We start from the raw sequence: 17,991 nt of genomic DNA on the forward strand, positions 1-17,991 counted from the left end.
GAAGAGCAAAGTGGTGAGAAAACAGGCTCTGAAGCCAGACAGCTGGGGCTCAAATGGTGGCCCCGCCACTGTCACCTATAGGACTTGAGGAAGTCACTTGCCCTCTCAGTTTCCTCACTGTTACAAAGCAGCAGGATAACACTATTTATCTCAATGTTGTGAGAGTTAAGAGACAGACAGAGCCTAAGACAGCACGTGGCTCACGGTGAACCCCCCATAAACACCAGCCACAGCTCCCACATCACGCTGCCTTGACGAGGGAGGGAGAACGTGACTCCAGGCTAATGGATTCACCTCCTCTTGCTGCTCTGACAAATTACCGCTGAGCCAGTGACCCGTAACAACACAGATCTATGACCCTGCACTTCTGGAGGTCAGGCATCTAACAGGGGTCAGCGAGGCAGAGTTCCTCCTGGAGGCTCTACGGGAGGACCCCTTTCATGGCCTTTTCCAGTTGCTACAGGCTGGGTACATTCCCTGCTCACGACCCACGTCACTCCCACTCCAGGCCTGTCATCACTTCTCCTCGGAACCTGAACTTCCTGCCTCTCTGACCAGCACACCTGTGAAAACGCTGGGCCCACTCACTCCAGGGTTTCCTCCCCATCTCCAGGTCCTCGACTCAATTGCATCTGCAAAGTGTCTTTTGCTCCGTAAGGTACCATATTCAGAGGCTCTGGGGATTAGGACATGGGCATCTTCGGGGCTGTTATTCTGCCTGCCATAGTCAGTAGCCCTTGCTGCCAAGCAGGGACACCCTGAGGACACGTGCACTCTCTCGGGCCAGTGGCCCATGAAGGTCCCAGAGGAAGCAGTGGGTCCCTCTCAAATGTGGAGCAGCCCACAGCCCCCAGCCCCTGTGGGGGGATCCTGACCCCACCTGGTCGTCGATCTTCCGCTGCAGCTGCACCACCTTGTTCTCCATGCCCACGTTGAGGCGTTTCAGGTGCTCTGCTGAGCGAGCCTCGATCTTGAGGGCCTTCAGCTCCTGCTTGGCCTTGAGCCTCCGGAAAGCGCACTGGATGACAATGGCCGCGCCCCGCAGCCGCTGGAAGCGCTGGCGTGCCATCCAGCCCCGAGTGTGCTTCTGGATGACAGTGGCCTTGTGCTCCCGGAGGACCTGGCAGGGGACAAGCACACACCTTGTGAGTCCGCACTGCAGGACAGCAGCAAGAGAGGCTCAGGCCCTGCCCAGGGGAGGTGAGGGCCGTGGTCAGCTAAGCTTTAGGAGATACTGAGGGGATCTGCCCCCCATGTGTAAGGCTTTGATGGCCATTGGCTTTAAGAACTTCCCAGGTTCTGCAGCCTCCGTGCCTGCAGGGAGTCAGCTGTCAAACCCTTGTTTTAAGTTTATTTAACTTTTTCTTTTATCGGTTAGCAAACCACAGTCTAAAAACCTCAAAGTTGAAGGAGCCTGAAGATTTCCCAGCCGGCACCTCCCCATTCACCAGATTTGGCTTTCACACTGGTGAGGGGAGTCGGGGCAAGAGCCCTGAGTGGGGGCCCGCAGGGGGCTGCTGATGGCTTACAGCCACAGACTGGGTTTGTAGGTCGCTGGTTCTCGTTTTTTCCCGCCACGCTACCACCACTCAGAAAACTGAAGTGTTATCAACGTTCTTGCACCAACATCCTACGAAATAAGTGTTTGTAGGATAAGGGGATAAATAAGCAAACATCCTGAAAGACCCACTGCCCAGTCCCATGGCCCCTAGAGGAGCTGGCTTGAACCTAGTGCCTCCCAAGTACACCTGCCCCTTCTCCGGTGACGTCGCACAGGTGTCGCCAACCTCCCAGGAACAGTCACAGAACCTTGGTCCCCTGGTCTGAGTTTCTCCACCTAGCACATAAGGGTGTGCTCCATCCTGGTAGAGACATTCATTTTAGAAAAATAAACCATTTTCGATGTTTCCTTTCAACTCATCTTTGGCCTTGGCCTTGGGCGTCTGTTGTGTGTGTGGACTTGGTGGCAGGAGGTGCTCAGATGTGAGGCTGCCTCACCAGGCAGCTCAGCTTCATGGGGTAATGGCCCGGCTGGGAGGAGCTGGGGCCCCTTTTCCTGACCTCTCCTTGCTGGGCTTAAGGTTGCCGATCTGTTAAATAAAGGGTCTGGTCCTGGTGCTGTCTGATATCAGCCCTGCTCTCAAAGTCTGAGTGAGCCCAGGATGGGCCACCAGGCTCTGCCACGGGTTCGCTGAGTGTCCTTGGGAAGGTGACTCAGCTTCTCCAAGCATCTCAGCTGTTGAAGGAGGGCAAAGGCAAGCACCCTTCCTAGCTGTGATGGTTAATTTTATGTGTCAACTGGCCATGGGTGGTCAGGTTAAGCGCTGCTTCTAGGAGTGTCTGTGAGGGTGTTTCCAGAGAGGTGAGCAATGCACACAGTGGACTCGGTGTGCGTGGCGCCATCCAATCCACAGGGGGCCTGAACAGAACTAAGGGTGGAGGAAGGAGGAATTCACCCCCTTTCCAGTGCTGAGCTGGGATGTCTCATCCCTTCTTCTCCTGCCCTCAGGTGGGACTCACACCACAGCCTCCCCTGGGTCGGAGGCCTGCAGACTCGAGCTGAACACGCCCACCGGCCTTCCTGGGCCTCCAGCTGTAGACAGGAGACTCATCAGCCTCCATAATCACTGAGCCCATCTCTCCTAATGAATTTCCATATACACACATATACATGTTCATATCTCCTATATAGTTCTATTTCTCTGGAAAACCCTAACACATCTCATGGGACTTTGGATTCAGTGAGAACGGAGCTGTGCAATGACTTAGAAAAAACTTAGTTGCCCCCACCAAACATCCAAGTTGGTGAGGGTGCACTTTTGGCTGTCGACGTCTGGGTCCTCGGCCTGCGAGCCCCTAGTGCAGCTACACACCTGGTGGTAGGTCCTCCGCACGAACATGCCCCGCACGAAGGCCTGGATGACGACGGCGGCCCCGAGGACCCTCTGGTATGCCTGGCGGGCCCTCCGCATGCGGTACTGCTTCTGGAGCACGACGGCCGCCCGGGTCCTCCGCAGATGCTCGGCCAGCCTGGGGAGGGAGACGGGTGGGCCACGCTGACAGCGGCTCTGAGCCGGTCCTGAACGAAGCCCCTCCCCACTGGGCCCCGTCTGGACACCCTGGATCAAGCCAAGTCTCATCACCCTGACTGACCCAGGGTGTCAGTCAGGGAAGCAGTGCCCAGGCACTTGAAGCTCAGGCTCAGAAAGACAGAATTCGCTTCTTCCTTGTTAATCCAACAGGCCTTTCCACAAAACTCAGTGGGAGTGTGACCAACTCTGTGACCTTCACGTGCCCACCCCCCCACCACAACCTGGGCACACCCTGAGTTCACACTTACGCCTGTCCCCTGGACTCATGGGGCTTAGAGATATTGGGGACGTGTCTCAGTTGTCCTTGCGGCCCCCCCACCCCCATCTAGTACAGGGCCCGGCCTAGTAGGCGCTAAGGCAATGCTCACTGAACCGACACCACCTTCTCAGGCCTGCCCGGATCCCGCTCGCCCCCCGCCCCTCTGCCTGGGCCGGACTGCATGTGGACAGTGACTTTCCTCTGCTGCATTTCTTCTCTCCCCACCACAGCCACCGAGAAGACAGAATGTCAGTCTGACGCTTCCTACCCTCCTTGGGGACTTCATTTGGTGACGCACTCATAGCAAGTATTCAATTTCGGACTCAGAATATTAAAAGCTACAAGGACTTAGAACTCATCTAGCGCAGCCCCAGAGGAGGAGGTAACCAACCCCCAGCCCCGCAGGCTGCCGAAACGCGTCTGATTTCCGGCTCCCCCAGGTTCTCTCCACAGGTGGGCCCGTGTACCCACTGGAACACAAACTCTCACACAGGGAGCACAGGCCAGCTCTGCTTTATACCCTCCCTGCTGGGCCCCAGGCATGGCCCCATGCACAGGACAGTGGGCGACGACTTAGCTGGCACAGGTTGTTGGTTCGCATTTTGTGCTCTCAATGGTTCAGAGTAGTCGCAGGGGCCCGTCATCTCTGGATGTGCTCTAGTGAACAGCTCACGGCCAGGACAGGAGGTGGGCAGGAACAGGCCTCCACACTTGCGGTACGAAGGGTTCCCGCTCTGGCCTTGTAACCCTGGGGCTCGCTGATTTTTTCGCATTTAGGCAGAGGTGACTGAATTACATTGGCTTCCAAATGCAAGACCTTACGGCAATTACTGTCACTTCTCCAAGGACATCCCTACTGGCAGAGGTCGCTGCCAGGGCCGGTTTCCAGGAGGCCGTGTCCTCCGAGCCTGTCTCGGGGGGGGACACCTAGACAGCTTTCGCATTTCATCCACCCAACGACCTCACTCAGCGGGCAACAGCTAAAATTGAGAGCTTTCTTCAGCTTGGTGTTAAGCTGGGCAGACAGCCTAACCGGCACCCAAGTTCAACCCCTTGGTGGCCACTTGTGGTGGGACAAGTCACACCTTCTCCATGCAGACTCAGTGCAGCAGCTCAAACGGGGGCCCCCTGGGACCTCTCCTGCCCTAGTTTTAAACTCCCAACGGATTCTGAAATGGGTGGTGTAAATCATGAAGCAGGGTCCAAGTTCACTATGACAGAAAGGCTGAATTTATCACTTTTTATAAAAGAAGATCATTTTACTTTGGAGCTCAGTTAAGTAAAAAGAAAATGGTGGTTTTGTAGCAGAACCAGTCAGTCCGAGGTGGCATGGCTGTGACAGGAACAGACTGCAGGGACTGGGACACCTGGGGACTGTACCTACTCCCTCAGGTGAGAGGAGCATGAGACAGGCGGGCCCAGCTGCTGGGCCCAAGTCAGGCTGCAGACAGGGCCCAACGAGAACCATCCGAGGACAGAGGCTGGGAGAAGCCAACCAGCTGAGAGAGCCCAGCCTCCCGCCCCCAACCTGCTGCCCGGACGTGCCCCAGCTCGGCTCACCTGCGGGCCAGGTGTCCTCGGAAGTACCTCTGCAGAGTTAAGGCGGCCCCCTTCAGCCTGCGGTGTTTCACCCTCTGCAGCCAGCCCCGCACAGTTTTCTGGATCATGATGGTGGCCGCCCGGAACTTGTCAGCCCGAAGCTTCTCCAGGTAGGCCACCTGGCCTGCCCGGAAGAAGATCTTGGTTCGGCCAAACTGGAACTTGTCAGGGTCCTTAAGAGGCAGGGAAGACAGGTGGTTCACCATCAGAGAGCAGTGAGGTGGCAGGTCCACCCTGCCAGTCCCTCCTGTGCAGAATTCCCGTCAGAGCTCACAGGCCCCTGCGCCTTAGACACACAGTAGCTCTCAGCAAGCCTGTGTCCGCTGCTGAGCCCACCTGCACCTATGGCCCAGGCCCTGGGCTCGGTGCCCAGGATGCAGCCGTGAACAACACACCTGCTTCTCGAGCAGCTGACATGGTGAGCACAGAAAAAGACAAAGTATGTTTTTGTTTTAGCAAAGACACAATGTTTTCAGGTGAGAGCTGGAGGGTGGGATGGAAATGTTTCCACAGGATGACATAAGCCATTTCTGTGCAGGTGAGACCCGAGCCAAGGCCTCAGTGAACTGAAGGAGGCAGCCTGGAGAAAGTCTAGAGGAGGAGAGTTTATAAGCAGAGCAGAGCAGATGCAAATGTCCTGTGGTGGCAACAAGCTGTGTGTTTGAGGAACAGAAAAGCTGGGACAGCTGAGTGGGGAAGTGAGGGTAAGAATGGGAGAAACTAGTCATCACAGGCCAAAAAATTGGAGGGGGGCCACTGGGGGACTCTAAGCAAGGGAATGGCCTGATCTGGTCGACATCTTAAAAAGATTGTCCCCAAATGGCCACACGGTTGACTGAATAATTTCAGATCACAAATAACTCCCCAAGTAAGTTTTATTTGGCTTCAAACTATGGTATGAGATTTGGGGGTGGGGAAAATATAATTACTGTCTTAATCATACCTATTTATGTTAAAATTAGATGCCCTTCTCTGCACTCGTCCAGGTGGGCAAGGATCGATGACCCAGCAGCATGCTTGCGGACCAGCCTGGGCTAAAACACTCAAGAGTTAGCCCACAACAACTGCATGTCCTGTGCAAGCGAACTTCCATCTGGTTTTGCTCATGGGCAAGATGGCCATAAGCAATGGGCCACGGTCTCCGGAAAACACGCGAGACTGCCCCGCACTGACAGGTGGCTATGAAGTAACGCAGAATCACCGCTCTTTGTGGCCGGAGCCCTGCACAGCTAACAGGTCCACACCCGGAGAAGAGGGCGCCACCTCAGCTGTGCTGGGCTGGGACACAGCGTCCGGCTAGACTGTCACTGTCTCCTCTGTGGCCAGGCTTCAGGGACAGGGCGGGGGCCTGGTCCTCGCCCTGCACCTGCTCCTCTCCCTGCCTTGCTGGGGAGGCTTCCCCGCTTGAGGAAGGGGTGGGGAGCACAGGAAGGCGGTTCCGCCCTCACAGTGGAGGACCAAGCCTGGGTGCTCGGGCTTTGGCAGAGCCAGGGCTGAAAGTGAGGGCTGGGGGTGAGGGGCTGCTGCATTTCGGGAACCATAGTACACACGCTCCATTTCCTACTCTGGGAGGAAAAAACCAAACCACCACACACTGAGAGGCAGCTCCTGATATGCACAAGGAGAAAGACTCCTGGTGCTCCATGCCAATCAGAATCAGCTGACCTTGAACACAGATTTCTCTCACCCGTGAAAAATGAGATGTTGAGATGCAAACACAGTTAGATGCACCATGGCGAAACCCTCAATTAACCAGAGTCCAAATAACCAAGTGCAGCCTTCAATGAATGAAACTGTCACCCTCTGGCTCTGTACTGACTGGTTAGCACGGGGCTCCGCACTGTCTCCGCTGCAGACCTGAGCAGCTAAGACAACGCTCAGGGACTAACAGCACCCCTCATACAGGGTAACGCTGGGCCTTACATCCTGGGCCGGCAATGCACTGCTCCAGAGGAACAGATTTTCCTAGCAAAAGAAAATTACTTTTGATGTAATTCTAGTACCTCCTTAAAGGAAAGATTTGTGATATATTTAACTCTTTATCGAGACCATTAAGTAACATGCTCTGCTGTAATCACTGAACACTCTGGAAATGATGAAGTGTTCATCATAAAAGGCCCCCAGTAGTTCTGCTACCACAGTTCTCCAGTCTCAGGTGTCCGGAGAGAGTTCGGGTTGTTTCCACCGAAGTGAAGTCTGTTGTCTAACATAAGTCAGCGTCTGGCATTGGGCCTGTGGCAGGCCAGCTGCACCAGGAGAAAGGTAGGAGAAGCACAGCTATTTTCCCCTCTGCTGGTGCCAGGCTCCAGGACAGAGCCCCGGGCACGTCACAGGTGGCAGGTGATGGCAGACGGAGCCCGAGCTCTGCAGGAGCCAGAGATCTGGGCCAGTAGCTTTCAGGCAGGAGGGGCCTCACCACAAACCCCAGTGGCCTGAGTGAATAATTTCACTTTCTCTGTGTGCTGAGGTGTGGAAAAGAGCTAGGATGTGCTTCAGGCAGGTGATGGGGCTTTTCCTTTACAGTCACTGATGTATGAAAATGGGACTAGCAGCTCAGAAACTGTTGCAATAAGGATAAAGACCCCAAAACGCAGTTACCACCCCACCACCCTACCCTCCGCAGTCCTCACTGCCGTCCAGGTAAGCCTTTCCTGGCGCCCAGGGCCCGGCCGCTCACCTTGATGAGGCTCTCCAAGACAGACCTGCAGACGGCCTTTCTGTCTGCATTGGCGAGCTCTCTCTTCTTGATCAGCACCCGGTACCGGTTGAAGAAATCATGGTAGGCCCACCTGGAGGGAACACAGGTATATCAGGTGACATGTCCTGCCTCTGGGTCACAGGAGGGCCACAGGTGGTCTGAGAGTGTCCCATGGAGATCGATACTTCTCCCATAACGCCCTTCTCAGAGCAGCTAAATGTGCTGCCCTCCTGTGGTCACCCCCAAGGGTTTCAGTGCCTGGGGGAATTCCAGGATCGTGGCTGAAGGCCCCTCTGGGGGGCTGACCAGAGGCACAGCCACTCTCGGGGTGTCTGCCCCAGCACGAGCAGCCCCAGGGCACTGCTGCCGAGTGGGCGCCCTGCCCGGAATGCAGCTGGGTCTTCCAGGGTTGGGTTACTTCTCATGAAACTGCTTCTTATAAAACTAATACAGCTCATGGAGCGCTTTTTTAACGTAGTAAAGTACACGTAAGTTAAGAGCGGACATATTCTAACCCCTGGAGATAACACTGTTCACACATTTGGGTGTGGTTTAGAAGGAACTATTTTCTCCCCAAAGTAGATTTTGAGTGTAACTCTCCCCTGATCATTAAAGTAATTCAAACCCACCTAATCCCTTCCAGGTGGCCGTGCGTACGGCCCAGGTGAGAACCCTGCGCCAGACTCAAGTCTAAGGATGTGTGTGAGCACGGCTCTCAGGCAAAGGAGCCAGAACTGAGGGCTGTAAGATCCCGAGGTACAGAATCACTGCACTCCAGCCCTGGCCGGGTAGCCCAGGTGTTAGAGCACCGTCTAGATACGCCAGGTTTGCAGGTTCAATCCTCGGTCAGGGCACATACAAGAATTGACACATAAATAAGTGGAACAACAAATCAATGCTTCTCTCCCTCCCTCCCCCCAATACATAAAAAGAATTACCGCACTCCAAAATAAGTTTAAAATGATCCTCTCACAGTGGGATTTTTCATAACAAGGCTAGGGGCCGTGTGTGTTAATCACGATTCAACAGGAAAGTCAATACAGCAATTTCTCAGCCTCTCCCCAGCCCCACAGAGCTGTGCTATTTACTCTGCATGGGGCTGGGGGGAGGGGGCGGAAGCTGGAGGAGGAGTGGGGCTGGTTTCCGAAAGCGCCCTTGAGTTTTTCGGATGTGAATGAGATGAGATAAATGAAGTGAAGGAGAGCTGAAGATTTAGGAAACAGGCATTTTTTGAAAAAATATATAAACAGTGCACATTCAAGCAGCCCCGCACAAACGCTGTTTCTGCCTAAGTGGTATCTGCTTCACAGTTCCTCCCGGACACAAAGCAGCTCCGAGCCCCCGGGAGGAGGCGGGTGACTGTACAGGCACAGGGCACACGGCAGTGGGGGGGCCGTGGGGAGAGGGATGGGAGCCCATGACTGGCGGACGGCGTCTCTTCCCGGACAGAGCATTCATCACAGTGCTTTATGGACATGATAATGAACATATTTCTAAGCCGCTGCTGCACATTTCAAGTTGAATGATTCTCATTTTAAATCAGACTCCCAGAGAGCCGTATTTCCCAGGGAGGATAAAAATAGAAAGGTGTGCTGACGGCCGGGTGGAGGCAGGGGTGGGCAGCCTGCTCGGCTCCACTGAGCAGACGTCAGTTTTAGAGCAAGGCTAGCAGTTTGGGGCCCACGAGTCGGTGCAGGAGCACAGCCTGAAACCCCAATGGGAAAGGGCGGCCCTCTGCCCGGGCTCCTGGGCAAGAGCCCTGTGTCCTGTTTCCCCATTGTCCTGTGATCCACAGCCATGCATTTTCTCTCCTTTGCCATTTTCCTCTCTGTGAAGTGGTATCTGCCCTCTGGCCACTGAAGTAGGAGAAATGTGGGAAAAGTGTGTAGGTTCTAATTCCCTCAATCGAAGAAGCCATTGAGGTTTCCCTTAGGGGCAGCTGCGCAAAACCGTGTGGTTATGTGGCCAGCTTATGCCAGTGAGATCCCTCTGTTGGGCTGGGTCTCGGCCACCATGGAGTCGGATTCTTTTTGCAATGACCCCGATCTATTCAAGCCACTCTGGTCCCAAGAAGTTCTCTCAAAGTCCGATCAACACTATGCTCAGCTCTGTACGGCCAGGTCAGCACACACGACAGGCACTGCCTTCAACAGCTAACACCTGGATGGATACACTTTCTATAAAACCTCACTGGCTTTATCTCCAGGCACAGCAGACATATACCAGTTTCCCAGATGAAGCAGTTAGGTAGCATAAAAAACAAACGAACAAAATATAGAACAAAAAAACAAAACACCAAACCATGTGGTCACTCCGAAAACCAGTGCAGTTCCCACAGTGGGCAGGTGCAGAAAGTTAGGCAACGCACGCAGTCCGGCCACTACAGGCGCGGTGGCTGCCCACGCTGTCCCCTCACCACTCACGTGCAAAAGCAGCTGCAGCTCGAGGGGCGGTGGCCTGGCCGTGAGGAGCGGGTGAAGGGGGCCTAGGACGTATACCAAATACTGGGGATGATTCCACTCTGCCTCGGAATGAACAAAAGTGCCACAACAGTGCCTCTTTCCAAAGTTAACATTTCAAATGGCAGTTTTGGAAGGAAACCCTCTCTTTGACCTTTTCCCAAACTCTGCTGAGTAAGTGAAGGTGAGGAGACGCAAGGCAGTGTTCTGGATCCACTTGGGAAAACCGAGACCATGGCGTTAAGTGCCATTTCCTGAGCTACTGGAAGTACAGTCTTTCCTCCCTTCCCTCCATCTCCCGCAATGCCTGTAATCACAAAAAGGAAAGGTACAGATGCCCTTGTAGGTACCTGCTAGACAGAAGTTGGAAAAAATCAGGGAGGCAGGAAAAGACATCCACCAGCATCCGTACACGAGGCCGGCAAGCCTGTGGGCATCGTAACCTTGCTGGCAACTGTGGCCAGAGCCAGACGGAATGAACAGTCGGAGGGGCCATTATCTCCGTAAGTCCAAAGACTTGGAGGCAATGCATCCTCTTTGCTGCCAAGGAAGAGGTTGTCTGATGAGGCAAAAAGCATACCTGGCCTCTCAGGATGCTACAGCTGGAGGACCAGACAGCAGGACTGGGGCCTGAGCTGGCAGAGGAGAACTCTTCCCGAATCAGTGGACAAGAAAAGCACATTATCGCTCCTTCCATCCTGGACGGTCTGCTGCCCCCTGGCCGGCAGTGGCCTCCCGCTGCCTCCCCACCCATCCAAATCCTCCTCCCCCCTCAAGGTCCAGCTCCAATCTCACCTCCTCCACCAAGTCACAGCTCCTCCCTAACTTGCACCTGATTGTATGTTGTTTTCTAAGTGGTTTGGGCTTGTATCACTTCTTCCAGACTGTGAGCTCCTGGTGGGCGGGGCTGTGATTTAGGTCCTTAATCCCTCACAGCCACCAGCTCAGGGCTAAAGCTGGGTAAGGGATGAGACAGGGAGTAGGACAGACACAGGGAGTAGGACAGACACCACGATGGCAAGAAAATCTTCTCATTCTCCATAAAGCTCATGTGAGACCACAGAGCTAAAACCCTCTCCCCCTCCCTCTTCCACCCCCAAAATGATCATTCTGTACCTCGACAGAAAAACCAGGAGTGAGGCTGGCACACTGTCACTCTGATTTCACAGTGAGGCTGTGAGCAAGCTCGATGACTCAGAGGTGGCCTCGGCCTGCAGCGCAGTCTATCATCAACCACACCACCCAGGACGGCTGGCCTCTCCCTGACAGCCTCTGAGAACAGAGCTCCATGCCCTCTGCCAGTCTCTGGTCCTGATACTGGGCAGCTCATTCCATCATCAGAGAGTGCTGGTGAAATGGGTGGATTCTTCGCGCATTGACATGGGTCCCCAAGGTGCCACCTGCCTTCCAATGGCAGCAGTCATGTGCTCCCCTTGCTGCTTCTCCCCTGGCGGGATCCAGTGCCAACGTCCATGACTCCCATGGAGCAAGCCCCCCATCAGCACCAAACGTAAGTTTTATGCAGACAAGCTGGGTTTCTCAGTTTACCCCCAGGCCTCTGCGCTGTGGCTGGAAGGACCTGTGATCCCTCAGTTTCTTACGGGAGGACCCTCAACAGTTTAAGACACATCAGGATGTCACACACAAAAAAGCTAGACATTTCTGGTATAGACATGTTCTACCTATGTAATTATACCCACAGGAATGTGGCTTCTTGCTCACATCTGATGAGTAATAAACACTTTATTAAATACTTGAACACTGTGCTGAAAAACATAAATGCATTATCTTACTCATCACAACTACCTATGAATACGATCATTCCACTGAATGATAAGAGAACCCAGGCCCAGAGAGATTAATGTGCTCACCTGAGGTCACCCAGCCTGAAGGTATGAAGTTGACACTGCAATCTAGGCCTGACCCCAGAGCCTAGGGTTGAATCACCAGTGTCATTCAGCTGGAGCCCAGCCACAGTCCTACGGTCTGGACTGATTTCTTTGTTTTGCTTTTTTTACCAGTTGGATTGAGCAGGGAGAAGTTTTACACCAGGCCGCAGGGTTGGGCCCAGCCCTGTGGGGCAGACCAGAGGACACTGCCCGGCGCCTCACTCCTTCAATCAGCCTCTGCTTGGATATCAACTCCTCCCTGGTGTGGGCAGTAAGGTGCTTGGCACCTGCCACCTGGCCGGGCAGAGGAAGGGCGGTGCCAGCCCCAACTCCATCACTAACCTGCTGGTGGCCTTGAGCAGCTCCCTTCCCTCCCTGGGTCTCAGCGGTGAAAGTACATTTAAATCATGACGTGCCCACACCTATACATAACACGGACATAGGCTATGTCACGATGTTATGCCATCTTATGTTTTCATCCCAACATATCTTGTTAAAAAAAGATATCAGTCACAACCCATTCCATTGATTTCCTGACCCGCTAGTGGGTTGTGATGAAGCACTGAGAAAGCCAGGACTAAAGAAACCTTTCTGGGAGACCAATCGATCACAAGAGCCCAGGGACAGGAGTGCAGCTGGTGCCTGCGGTGCGGAGTCTGACCAGCAGGGGCGCTGCAGCTCCCTGAGGTCCTTGTCTCACTCTGGGTTGATGAATTCCGCCTGATCTGAGCTTGGTGCAGAGCGGGCCATGACAGGTGATCTAACTGGCCAGGCTGCAGTACTTCAAACTCGCAAGTGAACGGCTGCGCCCGTGGCCTCAGCCCCATTCTCTCAATCAAAGGCTGATGCCAGACACCAGGAGGCAGCCAGGGAAGGGGCAGAGCCTTCATCTAGGGACAAGTAGCTGTCACCTGCTTGTGTTCAGACCCTAAGTTGGAAGAAAAACGAGATGGAGCCCCAGGAAACTGCCTGGCTTTTTTCCATGCAGAGAGGGATGTGGTTGAAGAGAAAGTAACAATAGTCTTCCAACCCTGGCTGGAGCAGATCATTCAGAACAATGCCTGAACCTGCTGAGGTTTGAAAAGCTGCCTGGCTATGCGATTAGTGACAGTGCTGGGCTTTCCAGGTCAAATGCAAATTCCTAAGTCCATCGGCAGCTTCCTGCCCAGGCCTCACTTTCATGATGGGGGGTTGTTCCTGGGTAATCAACCACGGCTTATGAAATGGTTCCACAAACTCAGTGGGAAAGTGCCAGGTGGAGATGGCAGGGAAGAGGGGGCTGGACAGCATCTCCCCCTCCTGTTTCTCTCTCCACCCAACACTTCCGGGCTCCCCGGGACACAGGCTACACCACGGGCTCTGGCCTGTGGCTCGGCCCTGCTCAGCTCCAGTTCTCGACAGATGTCTGGCCTCTGTGACACTGGCGGGCAGTGTGACTTCACGAAAGCTAGCTGGTGGCCCCCCACCCCTAGTCCAGGCCAGTGTCCAGGAGGCACCCACAGTCTTGGCAGAACTTCGGCAGACGCTGGGGGCTGACTGGCTTATCCACGGTGCACATGGGTCACAACAGCGGTGCTTTAGTGCAGACAACCATAAATGTGAGTCTGCACTAAAAGGCAAAGGAGTCACTGACAGGTAAGTGTGGTATGTACCCACAGTGGGGTACACTTTACTCAGCCTTAAAAAGGGACATTCTGACACATGCTGCAACGTGGGCGAACCCAGAGGGCATTATGCTGAGTGAAATAAGCCAGTTGCAAGAAGGCAAATACTGTGTGATTCCACTCACGTGAAACGGTCGGAATCACACAGATGGATGATATCACAGCGGCTGTCAGGGCTTGGCAGGGGGAGGAAAAGGGAGTTACTGTTTCATGGGCATGGAGGTTCAGTTTTCAAGGGGAAGAGCTCTGCAAATGGATGGTGGTGATGGTTGCGTGACAACGTGGATGTACTAATGCCACTGAACTCTCCACTTAAAATGGTTAAAATAGTAAATGTTATATGCTTTTTTTTTTTTTTTTTTACCATGAGTATGAAAAGGCTGGGGGAGGTAAAAAGGACAAGGTGGGAGTGGAGAAAAGGAGAAATCCTCTTTGCAACTCTGGCTAGCTTATCACCCGGGCCAATGCTGATCTGGGTACGTACCTGGACGGGTAGCCGGCCGCACTGATCCGGATGGTCTCTAACACCCCACATGCTCGGAGCTGCTGCACCGCTCTCTTTGGGTCGAAGCTGCAAGACAACCAGAGAAGCAATGAGGGGCCACCCTGCAAAGAGGGACCAAAACAGGAGAGAAGGCAGACCACCTCCTCTCACCCCGAGTTACCGGTCAGCCTGCACCACGGAGCACAAGGGCAGGTGAAAAGCAAAGATGCTGATCAGCCTCTCAGCTCTGCACATGTTCTCGGTCTCGCCTGGGACACCCGTCTTCTTTGCCTACTTGAACTCTCTCTGCCCTCCAGGACTCATGCTTGCCTCCCCTCCAAAGCCTTCCTTTATTATTCCCACCCCCATGGGCACCTATCTTAATTCAGTGGCCAAAACATATATGCTTATGGCTCAGGAGTTGAAAGGAGTTTCAGGCATTTCTGGGCTTGAATGACGCGGCCTCTTACCAGCTGCCCATGTAATTTGGGGCAAGCAACGTAAGGTTTGGGCCTCAGTTTCCTCATCTATAAAACTGAGATAGTGACAGTACTCCTTTTACAAGGGTAGTGTGAAGATGAAATGTAATGGCCCAAGAAAGCAGAACAGCGCCTGGTCCCACATAAGGGCACCATACTGTCAGTTATGGCCACGATAGCTGCTCAGTTCAGAATCACACCGATGAAGGACTTCTTAAAAGAAACATCTTAACAACTCGCACTCCCCGCAATGCTAAGCCTAGCACTGAAACCCTAGTGTTTGCTCAAGCACATATATTTAGGAAAGCAGAGTGAAGCCAAACATGGTCAGACGTCCTAAGAGTATCCACACTTGCAGAGGACAAGAGGGTACAGAAAGTGCACCCCAGAGGGCGGCACACAGTAAGTGTGGTTAAGTTGCTACAAGGAACCAGAGGAAGGACGCTGAGGTAATCAGGGAGTACTCGTGGAGAGTTAAGCTGAACTAGAATTAACCATGATTTCTAATTCGCTAAGGCTGTTGCCCCAATCTGAGAAGGGAGGAGAAATAAATGCTCCCTTTGCTCCTGGGCTGGTCTGCAGCTCAGCCGAAGCCACGGGCCAGGCCCTCTAGACTCAGCTCCAGATACCACAGGTCACGCTGGCTTCAGCACACACATTGACCCTGCAGTTAGGACGCCTCCTGGCTCTGTTGGAAAAATGCAGGAGGTGGCTTCTCTGCCTGCAGAGCAAGGCCCCAGCGGGCAACCTCCCATCACACCTATCTGCCCTGCTCCCTGACAGCCCTGGGTGTTCCCATACCAGCAGCTGGGCCCACTCAGGATCCTGGAATTCTCCAGGAAGGCCCGGCCGGGGGCCCGCCACCCTCAAGTCACCTCTCCCACTGGAGACTCTCGTCCTCCCACCTCTGTACGGCCTGCTCAGTCTCCTGCGGAGCCCTGCACAGCGAGCTGGTCCCATGGAAAGCATCCAGCAAAGGACCCGTGAACTTGAACATTCTTCCCTGCTTCTTAATGACCTCAACATCACTTCCTTTCGTCCGGTGAGGGAAATGAGCAAGGGTGAAGGAGACAACTGGCCTCAGCCCTGTTAGTGCTACTTTGGGCAAAGAACACTCCCCCTGTAACTCGGTTTCCTCATCTGGTCACTAGGAGACTAGTTGCCCAACTATACCTCACTGGTTGTTGTAATGATCAAGGGACATAAAGGAAAGGAACGCTATTAGGAAAAAGGTGACACCGTGCAAAGACGACACTGTCTTCCTCTTTCCCTGCTCACGCACCCCCAGAGGGCCCGTGAAGACAGCCAGGCTTCTGAACTTTAATCCCACCTCCCCAGCAGCAAACTCGCTGTCGGATGCATCTCACAATCTGCATTCCTTACTAGGTAACCAGGAGTAAAGACCAGCCCTTCCTCCTGTTAAATTCTGGAGGGCCACGGTGTGTTCACCGTGCAACACCTACCTGGACTGGAGAACTACCCAGGATGCACACAGGGTCAAACTGTTGAAACGCAGGGTCACACTCCACCCTCCCAACAGAAGGTGCAGGGTGAGCAGAGCGAGGCTCCCATGGTGTTCGGCTGGGCTCCACCTCAGCAGCCGAGTGCCACTTGACTCGTTTTTGCACAGGCTGCAAGCCCCCCACCCACCTCGCCAGGCTCCACAGCATCCCATGGTCACACTCCAGACCCTGAGACTCTCAGGACCGCTGGCTTCTGAGACCCGGGGACTGGCCTCCGGGAGACCTGGCCAGCTCCTCTGAGAGGCCATCCCAGATCGCCGCCTCCCCACTGGACACTCGCTCATGGTCTCCCCTCTCGATCCTGCACTGTTGGGGACCCACCGACGGTCACTTCTATGTCATGTCAGTTGTTTGTGACTGGCAACTCTCTAAGGATAAGGGACACATCTTACTCACTGTCATTCCACCTGTCCCAGCCCAGTGCCCAATGAGTATTAGATATGACTTTTTTTTTAAAATAAAGGAAGCAGCAGAGGGAAAAGGGCCTGTGTACAAGAGATGCTATCACAGCACTCAGTGTGGACAGCAGCCTCCACTGGGGACCATTCTGTCTTCTAAGCAACACTTGGCAATGTCCTGAAACACCATTAGTGTCTCTGTGGTGGGGAGGCCACTGGCAGGTGAAGGACAGGGGCCAGGGTGCTGCGCTCCCTGCAGGGCACAGCACGGCCCCACAACAAAGAACCACTTAGCCCAAAATGTCCATCGTGCTGAGGCTGAGAAAGCCCAGTTGTGTGGGATTGGAGGAGGGACACAGCACTTTCCTTCCAGAATAACGTTGATTATGTTATACATTTTAATCACATGAATTATCTTCTCAAATACATTCATAATTATTTTTAACCACAATTAAAAGATGGAGGAATGAGAAGGTGTAAAGGACTAGCTTGCCATTAGCCAAACAACTGGTGGCAGAGCTACTGAGTTGGTTCCGTTTTCTCCCCCCTTTCTTTGCCAGGAGGAATACTTTTGTCCCTAAAGCAAAGGAAGGTCTTAGGAAAATGGGATATTAGGACTAGAAAGCCCCTTTCAAGGTCCTCAGCATCTTCTCTCATTTGCAAGGGAGGCCCAACAAGCAAGAAGCACATGGCAGGCTGGTGGCAGGTTCTAGTGCATAAACAGCCCACGGTCACAGCTGGCTGGGGCCCGAGCTGACAGCCAGCCCTCCTCTTCTCTCTCCTGTTCCTGCCCTTCACACATAATCTATGTCTTTCACACACACTGCTCTTCTAACCGACTCTTTTCTTCTGCAGTCGGCTGGTAAATGGATGCTTCCAGGGGTGGAGGGAGCTCCTCAGCACGTAGCAGAAATTCGGAGGAAGGGGAAGAGTGAACAACGGGCCCACTTCACAGAAGGCTGGTTCAATACCGTCTCCCTAACCTTCTCCGGCACAGGGCCCCTGTGCTCGCAAGTCAGGCTTTATCGAAGGAGGGCAACGGCCAAGGCAGTTCAGTTATTGGTTCTGAGAGCCCGAGTTGCCGAACTATTTCACAGGAAGTTATTATGCTAGGACCAAAAGGAAGTCAGAAAGCTGGGAAGAAAGCACTTAAAAAATTTTTAAGTGTATCTCTTTCTGGACAGAGGAAATAGCATTGTAGAGGCTCAGGGGATTAGAAGCAGCAGCTGCAGGGGTGAGGCCATTCCAAAGGCTTCGAGCAGCTTTCCACGGAAGAATGAGGACGGTCTAAAGCAAGGTGATAACGGAAGGCAGGCTAAAGGGAGACCAACGTGAGGGACTTTGGCCTCCATGAAATTTTGACAATGACTGGCCCCTGCGGAAGAAGGGAGGAGGAAGAATCAAGGCTTACGCTGTCCAATAGGGCCTCCACGAGCCACCAATGGGT

The 17,991-nt window shown here is 53.8% G+C and overlaps 1 protein-coding gene across 3 annotated transcripts in view; it reads right to left on the reverse strand.

The window, feature by feature from the left end:
• MYO5B (myosin VB) overlaps nucleotides 1–17,991 on the reverse strand; it is a 255,212-nt gene that overhangs the window by 51,119 nt on the left and 186,102 nt on the right. For all 3 annotated transcript variants that reach the window (XM_053664232.1, XM_037165072.2, XM_053664231.1), the window contains 5 exons: nucleotides 14,145–14,231; nucleotides 7,628–7,739; nucleotides 4,912–5,123; nucleotides 2,874–3,030; nucleotides 881–1,120 (listed from right to left, as the gene is read on the reverse strand). In XM_053664232.1, the coding sequence (XP_053520207.1) occupies nucleotides 881–1,120; nucleotides 2,874–3,030; nucleotides 4,912–5,123; nucleotides 7,628–7,739; nucleotides 14,145–14,231 (808 nt within the window). The remainder of the gene's footprint in view (nucleotides 1–880; nucleotides 1,121–2,873; nucleotides 3,031–4,911; nucleotides 5,124–7,627; nucleotides 7,740–14,144; nucleotides 14,232–17,991) is intronic.

Source organism: Artibeus jamaicensis, unplaced genomic scaffold (genome assembly GCF_021234435.1).
Source record: "Artibeus jamaicensis isolate MK-2021 breed Jamaican fruit bat unplaced genomic scaffold, CSHL_Jam_final contig_354, whole genome shotgun sequence".
Taxonomy (NCBI): domain Eukaryota; kingdom Metazoa; phylum Chordata; class Mammalia; order Chiroptera; family Phyllostomidae; genus Artibeus; species Artibeus jamaicensis.